A 16,468-nucleotide genomic window follows, 5' to 3' on the forward strand; every position below is an offset into this window, starting at 1 on the left:
TTTTTTTTTTTTTTTTTTTTTTGAGACGGAGTCTCGCTCTGTCGCCCAGGCTGGAGTGCAGTGGCTGGATCTCAGCTCACTGCAAGCTCCACCCTCCCGGGTTTATGCCATTCTCCTGCCTCAACCTCCCAAGTAGGTGGGACTACAGGTGCCCGCCACCTCACCTGGCTAGTTTTTTGTATTTTTTAGTAGAGACCGGGTTTCACCGTATTAGCTAGGATGGTGTCGATCACCTGACCTCGTGATCCGCCCGTCTCGGCCTCCCAAAGTGCTGGGATTACAGGCTTGAGCCACCGCGCCCGGCCTGCAATAGTATTGTTATACTGTTCTCTGTATTTCTCGTAAACTATAAGTTAGATGTGAAGGTTTGATTCAATTCAGGTTAAACATTTTTTGGCACAAATACTTAGTAGGTGGTACAATGTTGTTTTTCTTTAGTCTATTGTTTTCTTTCTTTCTATTTATTTATTTAGAGACAGAGTCTCGCTCTGGTGCCCAGGCTGGAGTGTAGTGGTGCAATCTAGGCTCACTGGGCTCACTGCAACCTCCAGCTCCCTGGTTCAAGCAATTCCCCAGCCTCAGCCTCCCGAATAGCTGGGATTACAGGTGCCCACCATCATGTCTGGCTAATTTTTTTGTATTTTTAGTAGAGACGGGGTTTCACCATGTTGGCCAGACTGGTCATGAACTCCTGACTTTAGGCAATTTGCCTGCCTCAGCCTCCCAAAGTGTTGGGATTACAGGCATGAGCCACTGCACCAGGCCTATTTTTTTATTTATTTGTTTGTTTATTTTGAGACAGAGTTTTTCACTGTTGTTGCCCAAGCTGGAGTGCAATGGTACGATCTTGGCTCACTGCAACCTCTGCCTCCCAGGTTCAAGCGATTCTTCTGCTTCAGCCTCCCTAGTAGCTGGGATTATAGGCATGTGCCACCACACCCGGCCAGTTTTGTGTTTTTACAAAGACAGGGTTTCTGCATGTTGGTCAGGCTGGTCTCGAACTCCCGACCTCAGGTGATCCACCCGTCTCGACCTCCCAAAGTGCTGAGATAACAGGTGTGAGCCACCGTGCCCAGGCTATTTATTTATTTTTGAAACGGAGTCTCGCTGTGTCACCCAGGCTAGAGTGCAATTGTGTGATCTAGGCTCACTGCAACCTCCACCTCCCAGGTTCAAGCAATTCTCCTGCCTCAGCCTCCCAAGTAGCTGGGACTGTAGGCACACGGCACCATGCCCAGCTAATTTTTGTATTTTTAGTAGAGATGGGGTTTCACTTGTTTTCTTTATTGTTAATTCGAACTCACACAGTGTTAGAACTCTGATACAACCCATCATTCACCAGTTTTGAACTTAGATAGTTACACTACTGCAGTGTCAGCTGCTCTCTTCCTTTTCTTTTGGGGATTTTTAGCTAGTCCTTTTTTCCTTTGTCCCTGATATATCCTTTACCCTTCATTTCTTCCCTGACTTCTATCTGAGATACGAATAGTGCCAGTTCCAAGAGATCTTATTATTAGACTTAGTACATTGCAGCTATTTGTGTGTGTGTGTGTGTGTGTGTGTGTGTGTGTGTGTGACTTTATAGGAGTAGCTCAATTAAACTTTCTTATGACTTTAGTATGAACTCTCCTTATTCATTTTTACTCAGGCTTTACTTCTGGTCCCGTAAAGAATGTCTAAGAGAAAGGCAGGCCCAGATTGGCCTTATCACCCTTGGTTCATTCTGGAAATCATGGCTAGAATAGTGTGTCTGAAAGTAGGAGTGGGTTAGAAGAAAGGTTAAATGCAACGTAATTTTCTTTTGGAATGTGGGTCTTTTGCTGGTTATTTCCAACATCATATAATGAATGGCCTGAGTGGATGCTTTCTTTTGTGAAAACTGTAATGTGTATTAACATATGTAACTTGTAGGAATGGAGAGAGTGGATAAAGAGATAAATAGGTCAAATACTGGATCATGTTTTCTTGGGAGGGATAGAAGGTTTTTTCATATTATAATTTAAGGGCATAAGTAACTACAGAATTTTTGACCTATTCTTTCTACTTTGCAGTAAAATATTAATGGTTTATTGGAAGGAAAAAAGACTACCTTGTTTTCTTTCTGAGCTATCACTAGGAGTAAGAAAAAATCTGGTTGGAAAAAGTAACCTCTGATAAAGGATTTTAACTGGTATCAGGGCTTATATTTATTCATTACATTTCTTTCTTGCATACTTTGGATGATGATATGGTTAAGAGATAAAGTTTTTTTATTTGGGAAGATTTACGAAATCTTTGCGGAAGGTCTCAGTTGTAAATACATCCCTTGTCTGGGTTACACATGTTTTATGGCTACTATAGCTCAGTTTGGAAATGGTTCTTGTTGCATTATCACAGCTTCTTTTCAAATTAATAGATTTTCTTTTTGGGGGAAATTAATGTCATGTAGAAAGATATTTGTAATATGAGGATTATAGTTTTTATGTCTGTTATTAAACAAAAGATTGCCTCTTGAAGTAACTATGTTTCATTATTTTAAATTTCACATTTTAACATCTGAAATCTTCAATTTACTGATGGTGTGATGGTTAATTGGCAAGGTTTTTATTTATTAGCTGTACATGGACTAATGTCTCTTCTTAACAATTAGTGATTTTTTTTTATTTTTTGTGATGGAGTCTTACTCTGTGGCCCAGGCTGGAGTGCAGTGGTGCAGTCTGGGCTCACTGCAAGCTCTGCCTCCCAGGTTCATGCCATTCTCCTGCCTCAGCCTCCCGAGTAGCTGTGACTACATGCGCCTGCCACCATGCCCGGCTAATTTTTTTTTTTATATTTTTAGTAGAGATGGGATTTCACCGTGTTAGCTAGGATGGTCGCGATCTCATGACCTCGTGATCCGCCCGCCTCGGCCTCCTAAAGTGCTGGGATTACAAAGGGGTGAGCCACAGCGCCTGGCCAGTGATATCTTGAATTTGATGAAATACAGCAGTTTACTATTCAGTTTACTCATGATTTAGCCCCAGAAACACTGAGCTAGTGCTGAGATTGGTAGAGTGAGGTGAGTAGCAGTGAGGTAGGTAGAATGTTCATATTGTGTCCTTTTTTTTTTTTTTGAGACGGAGTCTCGCTGTGTCACCAGGCTGGAGTGCAGTGACGCAATCTGGGCTCGACGCGATATGGGCTTGACGCGGTCTTGGCTCACCGCAACCTCCGCCTCCCGGATTCAAGCGATTTTCCTGCCTCAGCCTCCCGAGTAGCTGGGACTACAGCCAGCGCACCATCAAGCCTGGCTAATTTTTCTATTTTTAGTAGAGACGGAGTTTCACTATGTTGGTTAGGATGGTCCCGGTCTCTTGACCTCGTAATCCGCCGGCCTCAGCCTCCTAAAGTGCTGGGATTACAGGTGTGAGCCACCGCGCCCGGCCAGTAGAATATGTATTTTGTGTCTTTTTTTTTTTTTTTCCGAGATGGAGTCTGTGTGCGTCCCCCAGGTTGGAGTGCAGTGGCGCGGTCTCGGCTCTCTTCAAGCTCCGCCTCCCGGATTCACGCCATTCTCTTTCCTCAGCCTCCGGAGTAGCTGGGACTACAGGCGCCCGCCACCACGCCCGGCTAATTTTTTTGTATTTTTAGTAGAGACGGGGTTTCACTGTGTTAGTCAGGATGGTCTCGATCTCCTGACCTCGTGATCCGCCCTAAAGTGCTGGGATTACAGGCATGAGCCACCGCGCCTGGCCTGTTTTGTGTCTTTTTAAAGGCTTTTACATATTCTCATCTCAGCTTTGATGAGAGGATCAGGATATGTAAGGACTTCAAGCTAAACATAATAACGAATACTCACATTATATAGGCTTCATTAAAATCCCAAATGAGGCTAGGCACGGTGGCTCATGCCTGTAATCCTAGCACTTTGGGAGGCTGAGGCAGGAGAATAGCTTGAACCTGGAAGGCGGAGGTTTTGGCGAGCTGAGATCGCGCCACTGCACTCCAGCATGGGCAATAGTGAGACTCTGTCTCAAATAAATAAGTAAAAGCCCTAATGGAGTCCTAAACTGAAGCGAATGTTCCTGTCTTTTCACACAAAGGATTACATAATTCGCCCTTTGCCCTCTCCTGAATCTATTCTCCCTCTCCAAGATTTCATTCTGTCTCCAGATTTCAGCTCTAACCTCTGATTGTTTTCTTGATGCTTTGGTGCTGTTGTCTTCCTCCCTTGTCATTAACTTGTTTTTTTTTTTTTAAACTAGTAGACTTTTTTGGGAGGGAGCAGTTTTCGGTTTACAGAAAAATGAATGGAAAGTATGGAAAGTTCTTATACATCCTCCCTTCTCTCCCAGATTTCTTCAGTTAGCATCTTGCATGGGTGTGCTACATTTGTTATAATTGATGAGCCAATATTGATGTACATTGTTACTAACTAAAATCCATAGATTAAGTAGGGTTCACTGTGTTGTACATTCAATTAATTTTGACAAATATATAATGACATGTATCCACTATTACCATATCATACAGAATAGTTTCATTGTCCGAAACATCCCATGTATGAGTTTTTTGCTCATGCTGCTAATAAAGATACATCCAAGACTGGGTAATTCATAAAGGGAAGAGGTTTAATGGACTCATAGTTCCACATGGCTGGGGGGGCCTCACAATCATGGCAGAAAAGGAGGGAGGAGCAGAGGGACATCTTACATGGTGGCTGGCAAGAGAGAATGAGAGCCAAGCAAAAGGGGAAACCCCTTATAAAACTATCAGATCTGGTGAGACTTCTTCACTACCAGGAGACAGTATGGGGGAAACTGCCTCCATGATTCAGTTTTCTCTCACAGGGTCCCTCCCACAACACATGGGAATTATGGCAGCTACAATTCAAGATAAGATTTGGGTGGGGACACAGTTAAACCATATCACCCTATTTCTACTTATTCATTCCTCCTTTCTTGTCCCCACTCCAGCCCCTGACAACCACTGGTCTTTTTACTGTCTTCCATAGTTTGCCTTTTTCAGAATAAAATATAATTAGAGTCATACAGATTGGCTTCTTTCACTTAACAATATTCTTTTAAGGTTCCTCTGTGTCTTTCATGGCTTGATAACTCATTTCTTTTTATCACTGAATAATATTTCATTGTATAGATGTAACACAGTTTGTTTATCCAGTCACCCATTGAAGGATAGCTTGATGCTTCCAAGGTTTGGCAATTATGAATAGGAAGTTAGCCTTTTTTTTTTTCAGACGGAGTCTCGCTCTGTCACCCAGGCTGGAGTGCAGTGGCCGGATCTTGGCTCACTGCAAGCTCCACCTCCTGGGTTTACGTGATTCTCCTGCCTCAGCCTCCCAAGTAGCTGGGACTACAGGTGCCCGCCAACTCGCCCGGCTAGTTTTTTGTATTTTTTGGTAGAGACGGGGTTTCACCGTGTTAGCCAGGATGGTCTCGATCTCCTGACCTCATGATCCGCCCGTCTCGGCCTCCCAAAGTGCTGGGATTACAGGCTTGAGCCACCGTGCCCGGCCAAAGTTAGCCTTTTAAAACACAAATATTATATAAAGTACCTCAAGTCACCTACTTAGAAAAGGTTGCGCTAACTCGGTATCTTAAGCCCTAAAGAATGGTAACTCTTATTTTTGTGTAAACATTTCTAATTGTGTAGTTGGCTCATAACAATGCTCAGTAAATGTATGTGAAATGATTGAATATGAAAGAAGGAAGGAGGAATTGAAGAGAAGAAATAGGAGAAAAGATTATATCCTAAATCTGAATACTTTTAGGAAAATGAGATTATCTTGAAACTCAGCTGGAAACTCTAATGGGAACCAAGATGGTCAGGGCTCTGAATTAAATCATTAACTTGAAAACACTCCAGAGTTTTTTATTCCTAATTATTGTACTTTAAAGTATATACATTTTAATATAATACACATTTTAATGTACACTTTATATACTTTAAAGCATATACATTTTAATATACACATCTTTTTATAGCTCCCAACAATAGAGCCGGCTCTATAGTTCCAGCTCTATTGTAGGCCAAAGTGTGTTCCCTATAATGCCCATATAAAATAGCCTCATATAGGTTGTCTGTCACTCTAGTACCCTACATCAACATAAGACGTTCTAATGTAATTATAAGCTAGAAAAGTATTTCCTAAAATATTTTATGAATTTATAGCCTTATTGTTATGCCGAGATTTTGTTTTTCTTTAAATGAATCTTTAATGTATTTAGCTTCCCTCCATTTTAAACTAGTTTAGCTTTTTTTTTTTAATAATACGTATAATGTTTTTGATTTCTTCATTATAGAACGGTGGCAGCTGAAGTTAGGAAGCAGATCTCCGGACAATATAGTGGTTCTCCCCAACTGCTCAAAAACCTTAATATTGTTGGCAATATATCCCATCACACCACAGTAAGTAACGTATTCAAAATATAGTATGTTATTGGTGTATGATTGACTAGGCCATGAAAAAATAGTGGAAAGATAAGAACTAATTGGGTTCCATCATTAATCTCATAACCTTACTTGTTGTTACCTCATTTTGTTGAAATCTGTGTTGGGAGAGGATGTTATGGGGTGTCATAGAATTGCTAGTTTCCTAGCCAACTCTGAAACTTTGTAGTCAGGATTTAATCAATCCTGGAATTTTACATTTATAACTTTTTTTTCCTTCTATTTATGAGACCGAGTCTCGCTTTTGTCGCCCAGGCTGGAGTACAATGGCGTGTTCTCGGCTCATTGCAACCTCTACCTCCTGGGTTCCAGTGATTCTCCTGCCTTAGCCTCCCGTGTAGCTGGGACTACAGGCATGTGCCACCATGCCCAGTGTTTTTAGTAGGGACGGGGTTTTACCATATTGGCCAGGCTGGCTCGAACTCCTGACCGTGTGATCCGCCCTCCTCAGCCTCCCAAATTGCTGAGATGACAGGTGTGAACCACCACATCTGGCCTTAGAACTTTTAAAGACTGAAGGTGATTCATTATGTGAAAATTTAGGAATCTATTCTAGAAACAAGCACCAAAGTAAATAATTATATGGGTTTGTAGGATTATCTGTTGCCTTTAAGATAAATGAATTTATATTTATTGAATTATTACTGTAAGCCTAGTACTGTGTCAGAGACATAAATGTTCTCTTATTAAAGAAGCTGGCATGAGGAAATTCAGTTTTGATAAAAACTAATATTTATTATGTTAGAAATATGAATTAAAACATACCTCCATTTGTCTTAAAATTAGAGGTCATTTTACAAAATGCTCTGGAAAACTAAAAAAGCAAATAAGCATGATAGGGTGGAGTTATAGATTAGCATTTTCCATTTAGCTGTGAAAGGGTACCTGTTATTGAACAAACTGGGAAATAACAGTTTGATCGACTTGTAGTGATATATTTATAACGTTTGTTTTACTAAAATTTCAAAACATTAAGTTTATTTTTAATTATAGTAACATGCTAATTGGAGAAATTTTAGAATATATGGATTTCTGGCTGATTTCAATGTACATGGAGATAATCCTTCCAAAATGCTCTCGGTGTCTTGAATGCTTCTCTTCCAGTGATATTATTTTGCATCCTGAATTACACCTTAACTACTCAAAATTTCTATAACCAGAGCTTAGATTTTTGTCATTATGAATAACTATAACCCATGTGTAATCTTAGTTTTATGCTTCCCACTCTCTGATCACCACCTCTTATCTTTATGGCCTTCTTGTTATGGTACCCTGACTCCAATTGTCCTTCCACATCACCAGGACCTAGAATCCATGAACTCATTGAATTAGACATATGTAGCGACTTCCCAGGTTTTGTTGTTATTTTCACTGAGTACTTATTTGTGACATTTTAAATTCTGAGCTGTATACTGCCCTAGAAATAATATCTGGGCAAAAAGCGCTGAATGAGAAAAAAAATTGAATTTAAAAAAAATTTTATGTATGTGTAATATATACTTACATGCTATGCTTATATACATAATAGATATAGTGGTAAAATATACATAACATAAAATTTACCATTCTAACCAGTTTTATTTATACAATTCACTGGCATTAAGTACATTTACAGTATTGTACAACCATCACCACTGTTTATCTCCAGAACTTTTTCATTATCCCAAACTGAAACCCTGTACCCATTAAACAATAACTTCCCATTTCCCCCCTCTTCCCAACTCCTGATAATATATTATCTTTCCTGCCTTTATGAATTTGCCTCTTCTGTGTACCTGATGTAAGTGGAATCATACAATATTTGCCCTTTCGTATCTAGCTTATTTTACTTACTTAGCAGAATGTTTTAAAGGTTTATTCAGGTTGTAGCCTGTATCTTTTTTTTTTTTTTTTTTTTTCCAGACAGGTTCTTGCTTTATCATCCAGGCTGAGTACAGTAGTACCATCATAGCTCACTGCAGCCTTGACCTTCCAGGCTCAAGTGATCCTCCCATATCAGCCTCCTAAGTAGTTGGGACTACAGGCACATGCCATCATGCCTCGTTAATTTTTGTATTTTTTGTAGAGACGGGGTCTCACTATGTTGCCTAGGCTGGTCTTGAACTCCTGGGCTCTAGTGATCCTCCTTTTCAGCCTCCCAAAATGTTGGGATTATAGACGTGAGCCACTATCCCTGGCTGATTTAATTCCTTTTTAAGGCTTAATAGTATTCCATTGTATGTATATGTCACATTTTATTTATTCATTAATTTTGATGGACATTGGGGTCGTTTCCAAACTTTTGGCTATTGTGAATAACGCTGCTATGAACATGAGAGTACAATTATCTTTTTGAGTCACTATTTTCAGTTCTTTTGGGTGTATACCTAGAACTAGAATTGCTAGATGATAGAGTAATTCTGTGTTTATTGTATGCTTTTTGAGGAACCACCAATCTGTTTTTCTTAGCAACTGTATCATTTTACATTTCCACCATCAATGCACAAGGGTTCAAATTTCTCCATATTGTTGTCCACACTTGTTATTAACCATTTAAAAAATAATAGCCGTTCTAATGGGTACGAAGTGGTATCTCACTTATATTTTTGGTTTACATTTCCCTATCTGCAAATTTTATGTTGTATTTTCATTTAGTTCAATGTATTTTTTCATTTCATTTTTCAGACTTTTGTAACTCATGGATTATTTAGAAGTATGTTTAATTTCTAAGTGTTTGGAGATTTTCCTGTTACCTTTCTGTTGCCACTTTCTAGTTTGATTCTATTACAGTCAGAGAACACATTCTGTCTAATTTCAGTTCTTTTAAATTTGTTGAAGTTTGTTTTATGGGTCAGAATATGGTCTGTCTTGATGTATACTTTTGGGACCTTTGTAATGAATGTATATTCTGTTGTCATTGGGTGGAGTGTTCTATAAATGTCAGTTAGATCTATTGGTTGAGGGTGCTTTTGAATTTTTACTATATCCTTGTTGATTTTCTAGAATCTGCAGAAAAGCGATCTCTTGAATTCTGCAAGTATAATTGTGATATGTCTTATTTATTCTTTCAGTTCAATCAGTTTTTGCTACACCTACTTTATAGGTCTGTCATTTAGTACATACACAGAGTATAGCTCTGTTATTTAGTACATACACATTTAAGATTGCTGTGTCCTCTTGGATCATTCCTTTTATAATCAAGATAATGTCACTCTCTATTTGGTACTGTTGTTTGCTCTGAAGTCTGCACTTTCCCTTATTAACTTAGCCACTCCTGCTTTCTTTTGAGTATTGGTCACCTGGTATATCTTTTTCCATACTTCTATTTTCAACCTACCTATGTTGTGTTATTTGAAGTGAGTTATTTGTAGATACCACATTGTTAGGTCATATTTTTAAGTCCATTCTGCTAGTCTCTTACTGTTTACATTTATGTTTATAATATAATATATAAATTTATAATTTAATGTTGTTACTCTGTTAGGGTTTAAATCTACCATTTTATTTTTTGTTTATTCTGTTTTTCATCTCTCTGTTTTCTTTTTTCTGCTTCTCCAGGGTTACCTAAATGTTTTTTAGGATTCCATTTTGATTTATAGTGTTGTTGAGAGTATCTCTTTTTTTTTTTTTTTTTTTTTTTTTTTTTTTTTTTGTGAGACGAAGTCTCGCTCTGTCGCCCAGACTGGAGTGCAGTGGCCAGATCTCAGCTCACTTCAAGCTCCGCCTCCCGGGTTTACGCCATTCTCCTGCCTCAGCCTCCCCAGTAGCTGGGACTACAGGCGCCCGCCACCTCGCCCGGCTAGTTTTTTGTATTTTTTTTAGTAGAGACGGGGTTTCACCGTGTTAGCCAGGATGGTCTCGATCTCCTGACCTCGTGATCTGTCCGTCTCGGCCTCCCAAAGTGCTGGGATTACAGGCTTGAGCCACCGCGCCCGGCCGAGAGTATCTCTTTATATAGCTTTTTTAGTGGCTGTACAAGGTATTGTGTTATATACATGACTTATCACAGTACTGGTGTTCATATATTACCAGTTTGAGTAAAGTATAGAAACTTTACCTATTTTTACATCCCTTTACCGTCTCCTATACATAATTGTCTTAAACATTTTCTCTATATACACTTAGAATCATATTGGACAATTTAGAAAAGTCAAGAGGAAAAGGAAAGTCTATTGTATTTACCTATATTTTTTGCTCGTGCTGTATTTGTTTTTCCTTCCTAATATTTCCAGATATCTTTTATTATTTCCTTTTGGTTTAAGGAATTTCTTTTAGCCATTCTTTTAGAATAGATCTGCTGGTGACAGAGTCTCTTAGTTTTTCTTTATCAGTGTATGTCTTGATTTCCCCTTCTTTCTTTCTTTTTTTTTTTTTCTTTTGAGACAGGGGTGTCACTCTGTCACCCAGTGTGGAGTGTAGCGATGCAACCTCAGCTTACTGCAACCTCTGCCTTCCAGGCGTAATTCTCCCACTTCAGCCATCGGAGTAGCTGGGACCACAGGTGCATGCCACCATGCCTGGCTAATTTTTTGTATATTTTTGGTATAGTTGAGGTTTTGCCATGTTTCCTAGGCTAGCCTTGAACTCCTGAGCTTAGGTGATCCACCTGCCTTGGCCTCCCAAAGTGCTGGGATTATAGCCATGAGCTACTGTGCCCGGCCTTCCCCTTCATTCTTCAAGGATATTTGCAGGATCTAAAATTCCAGGTAGTCAGTTATTTTCTTACAGCACTTGAAAAATGTTGTGCCACTTTCTGACTGCCATGATTTTTTATGAGAAATTTGTAAGTTGAATTTTTTTCCCCCTAGAGGTAAGGTGTCATTTTCTCCTCACTGCTTTCAGGATTTTGTGTTATTTTATTTTATTTTGGAGACTGAGTCTCGCTCTGTCCCCCAGACTAGAGTGCAGTGGTGCAATCTTGGCTCACTGCAACCTCTGCCTCCTGGAGGCAGATTCAAGCGATTCTCATGCCGCAGCCTACTGAGTAGCTGGGATTACAGGCGCCCGCTACCACGCCTGGCTAATTTTTATATTTTTAGTAGAGATGGGGTTTCACCCTGTTTGCCAGGCTGGTCTTGAACTCCTGACCTCAGGTGATCCGCCAGCCTCTGCCTCCCAAAGTCCTTGGATTACAGGCATGAGCCACTGCACCTGGCCTTTCTTCTTTCTTTTCTTTTCTTTCTTTCTTTTTTTTTTTAATCTACATTTGGTTGCTGTGTCATGGTACATATTTCTTTGGGTTTATCCTGTTTAAGGTTTGCTTAGCTTCTTGTGTCTGTAGGCTTATGTATTTTTATGAAATTTAGAAGTTTTTAGCCATTGGTTTTTCAAATATGTTTCAGCCCTGTCTTCTTTTTCCTCACTTTCTAGGACTCTGGTGGTGCTAGTATTGGATATTTTAGTATAGTTTGTCCCTGAAGATGCTTTCTACTTTTGTTTTTGTTTTGTTTTGATTTTTCAGTCTGTTTTCTTTTAATCCTATTCAGATTGGATAATTTCTATTTTCTTTCTTCAAGGTAACCGATTTTACCTTCTCTATCCCCTCTTTTCTACTGTTGAATTTGTCTATTGAATTTTAAATTTGGTTATTGTGTTTTTCAGTTACAAAATTTCCATTTAGTTCTTTATATCTTCTGTTTTTTTGCCGAGATTTTGTTTCTTTACAGAGAGTTTCTGGTTTTTCATTTATTTTAAGAGTGTTTACAATTGCTCTTGAATTATTTTTCTGATGTTTGCCTTAAAATCTTTGTCATATAATGCCAAGATCACTTATCTTGGTATTGACATCTACAGGTTGTCTTTTTTTTTTTTTTTTTTTTGAGACGGAGTCTTCTTGCTCTGCTGCCCAGGCTGGGAGTGCAGGTGGCCGGCTCTCGGCTCACTGGCAAGCTCCACCTCCGGGTCACGCCATTTCCTGTCTCAGCCTCCGCGAGTAGCTGGGGACTCACGGCGCACCGCCTCGTCGCCCGGCTAGTTTTTTGCTATTTTTAGTTAGAGACTGAGGTTTCACCAGTATTATGCCAGGACTGGTTCTCGATCTCTGCCTCATGATCCGGCCCGTCTCAGCCTCCCAAAAGTGCTGGGAATTACAGGGCTTGCCCCACGCGCCCGCCCAGGTTGTCTTTTTAATTAGAGTTCAGATTTTCCTTGTTCTTAGTATGATGAGAGATTTTTGATTGGAACTTGTACCTTTTGGGTCTTATGTTGTGAATTTCTAGGTCTTATTTAAACATATTTTAGCTGGCTTTCTTTGATATTGCTCTAGTTATAGGTGGATGCTATCTTGTTTTGGACAGATGGAGTAGAAGTTCAGATTTCTTATTTGTCTTCTTTTGGTATACAAGGAGGGGAAGGATTCCTTGTTACTTATTGTTGAGCAGGAGGGAGAGTCCCCACTTCTACTGGACCACAGCTCACACTACTTAGCTGGGAAGGGTAGTAGTGCTCCAGTGCTCCTTACTGTTCCTCACATGGCCTCTACTGACATCCAAGGGTGTGTGGCCTTGTTACACTGGGCATTGGTGAAAGTACTTACTCTCCACTAGACCTTCTCTGACAGTGCCCAAGTGATAAAGCAAAGAGGAGCCATGTTGCTGCTTCATAGGAGTTGATGTCCAGATTTCCTTAGTGGCCTCTACTGAGACGATGAGAGTCAAAGATTAATTATTGCTTGGTAGATATAAAAATCCCAACACCCTACTTGTAATTCTCTGATACTACCCTGGTGGGGAGAGTTGGGATGCCTTGTTACAGCTTGGTGAGGGTAGAAATATAGCTCCCCACTTGGCCTTTGAGCAGTTAAAGTCTAAATGTTTTTTGTCAGGTTGCTTCTTTCTTGATCTTTTGGCTGGGGAAAACAGGCTCATCACAGCCCAGTCCCACTACCTCTAGTGCTTCTTGTCGTTTTCTGGGTTGTGGGCTTTTCTAGTTCTAAGTCTGGAATGTATAAGGCAAAAAGAAATTTTGAAGTAACTCACTGTCGTGCCATTCCCTGGGTTCTGATGTCCCTGCCGGCCAGCCTTTTTCTCTATACTTTTCAGAGTCTTCTTAGGTTTGTTTTCTATGTAGTATCTAGGCTGTTGTACTTAGTGGAAAGAATAGAGAAAAGTACTTCTACTTCGTCTTTCCAGAAGGGAAAGTTTCCCCTAGTGACTTTTGATGTTTGAGCAGTTTTTTATGTGCTTTATTTTTTCCCATTTACTTGAGGGTGTGACTTTAAAAAAAATTATTGAGATGTAGGACTTGTTCATATATTCTAAGTACTAGTCCTTTATCAAATATGTTTCGTAAGTTCTTTCTTTTAGTGTGGCTTGTTAATCATTTTCTTTCTTTCTTTTTTTTTTTTTGAGACAGAGTCTCGCTCTGTTCCCCAGGCTGGAGTGCTTCGGCTCACTACAAGCTCCGCCTCTCGGATTCATGGGTTCACGCCATTCTCCTGCCTCAGCCTCCTGAGTAGCTGAGACTACAGGCGCCTGCCACCGCGCCCGGCTAATTTTTTGTAGTTTTAGTAGAGACGGGGTTTCACTGTGGTCTCGATCTCCTGACCTTGTGATCCGCCCACCTCGGCCTCTCAAAGTGCTGGGATTACAAGCGTGAGCCACCGCGCCCAGCCTAATTATTTTCTTAACAGTGTCTTTTAATGAATTCAATTTTTCTTTTATGATTCTTTTTTCATGTCTAAGAAAACTTGGCCTATTCCAAAATTGTAAGGATATCCTGCTGTGTTTTCTTGAAGTAGCTTTATAGTTTTAAGCATGTATGTTTGTGTCTGTGATCCATCTCAGTTTAATTTTTGTATATGTTGTGATACAGAGATTGGGGTTCATTTTTTAAATGTGGATACCCAGTTCTAATAATAATGGTTCAAGAAGATTTCTCTTTTCCTGTTGGATTGCTTTCTTTTTCTTTGTTAAGAACATCATAGTATAATTTGTACTTAATAAGATAGGTGAGGTAGAATGCTTAAAATCATAGAAAAAATTTTAGAGGTCGAAAACCCAGTTTCAAATTTCTGCTCTACCATTTTGTGGCTATTTTATTTTCAGTTGTTGGTTAACTTTTTTGAGCACAAATGCCCTTATTTGTAGAACTGAAATAGTAATTATATCTAACTTACAGGGTTTGGGGGAGGTTTAAAATGACATAACATATACTGATAATGATAAATAACTGCTATCTTTTGAGTGTTTAAGATGTGTTATTTATTATTTTACTCAATATCTTTAAAATGTTAAGTCCAGGCTGGGCACCATGGCTCACACCTATAATCCCAGTGCTTTGGGAGGCCGAGGCAGGCAGATTGCTTGAGCTCAGGAGTTCCAAGATTAGCCTGGGCAACATGGCGAGACCCTGTGTCTACAAAAAAAAAAACAAAAATTAACCAGGCATGGTGGCTCATGCCTGTTTTCCCAGCTACTTGGGAGGCTGAGGTGGGAGAATCCCTTGAGCCCAGGAAGCAAAGGTTGCATGCAGTGAGCTGAAATTGCACCATTGCACTCCAGCCTGAATGACAGAGGAAGACCCCATCTCAAAAAAAAAAGTTCAGTCCAAAGAAGCATAGATTAAAGCACCTTCTGTTTAATAATGTACACCTGCACAGAGGCAGGTTTCAGTGTTTTTATTCCAGATGAATATCCTGAGAAATAACATGTTCTTATTTTCATTGGTGTATAACTGCATATTTGTTATATATCCTTTATAGGTTTGTCTGAATATTTTTTCTTTTTCAAACTAGATAAGAAGTATGATATTTTATTAAAAGTATCTTGTTAAAACTTGGCTGAAGAATGCTACCAGTCTTTTATTATTATTAATGGGTAGTTTTAATAGGGCCTGTGTATTCCTTTCCTATGGCTGCTATAACAAAGTACTACAAACTGGGTGGCTTAAAATGAAAGAAATTTATTCTCTCACAGTGCTAGAAGCCAAACGTCTGAAATCAGTATCTCTGGACTAAATAAGCTTTTAGCAAGGCTGTGCTTTCTTCAGATGTTCTAGTGGAATATCAGTTCCTTGTCTCTTCCAAATTCTGATGGCTTTGGCATTCCTTGACTTATGATCATATCACCTCTATCTTTAAGGCTAGAATATTCAAATCTCTCTCTTTTTCATCTTTATACAACTTTTTTTCTCTCTGTGTATAGCCTAAATCTCCCTCTGTCTTCTCATGAGGATATATGTGATTGCATTTAGAAACCACCTGGAAAATCCAGCATAATACCCCCGTTTTAAGAACCTTAATTATATCTGCAAAGACCGTTTTATTTTTTTCCATGTAAGGTGACATGTACAGGGCCCATGTGTTAGGATGTGGAGAATTTTTGGAGGGAAACTTTTTTTTTTTTTTTTTTTTTGAGACAGAGTCTCGCTCTGTCGCCCAGGCTGGAGTGCAGTGGCCAGATCTCAGCTCACTGCAAGCTCCGCCTCCCGGGTTTACGCCATTCTCCTGCCTCAGCCTCCCGAATAGCTGGGACTACAGGCGCCCGCCACCACGCCCGGCTAGTTTTTTGTATTTTTTAGTAGAGACGGGGTTTCACTGTGTTAGCCAGGATGGTCTCGATCTCCTGACCTCGTGATCCGCCCGTCTCGGCCTCCCAAAGTGCTGGGATTACAGGCTTGAGCCACCGCGCCCGGCCGGAGGGAAACTTTTAGCCTACCCCAGTCTGATTATATGTTTTACTAGGATACTAAACAAAACAAGAAATAAAGTCAGAGCACTGTTTAGAAATGTAGCAACTTACTTTTTTTAATATCCAAAGATATAAAAAAGCAAAAAGAATCCTTCCAGTGAGTACTTTGTAAACTATAAAGTAGAATAAAACTGTTAATTCTTACTAGTGTTTTTATGTGAGAGTTCTGGGCAAAGCGTCAGCAAGGACATTAAAGAGAGTATGACCCAAAACATCGAGGAGTGCAAGAAGGGTAATACTTTGTGTTTTCTTTAGTGCGTCTGGTTGAATATCTTAAAATTTTAGAAAGAACTAGATTAAAAGCTTTTATTTTAAAAAATAATAAGTTATTTGCCTTAAGTTTTAAAATTACTTTCATCTCTTATTTTCTA

At 39.6% G+C, this 16,468-nt stretch overlaps 1 protein-coding gene across 1 annotated transcript in view; it reads left to right on the forward strand.

Moving 5' to 3' along the window:
* The window catches only part of DOCK7 (dedicator of cytokinesis 7), a 259,128-nt gene that overhangs the window by 21,232 nt on the left and 221,428 nt on the right, over positions 1 to 16,468 (forward strand). Inside the window, 1 exon segment of the mRNA XM_017877272.1 lies at positions 6,282 to 6,387. Within this exon segment, the coding sequence (XP_017732761.1) occupies positions 6,282 to 6,387 (106 nt within the window).

This window comes from Rhinopithecus bieti, unplaced genomic scaffold (genome assembly GCF_001698545.2).
Source record: "Rhinopithecus bieti isolate Rb0 unplaced genomic scaffold, ASM169854v2 scaffold_6380, whole genome shotgun sequence".
Taxonomy (NCBI): domain Eukaryota; kingdom Metazoa; phylum Chordata; class Mammalia; order Primates; family Cercopithecidae; genus Rhinopithecus; species Rhinopithecus bieti.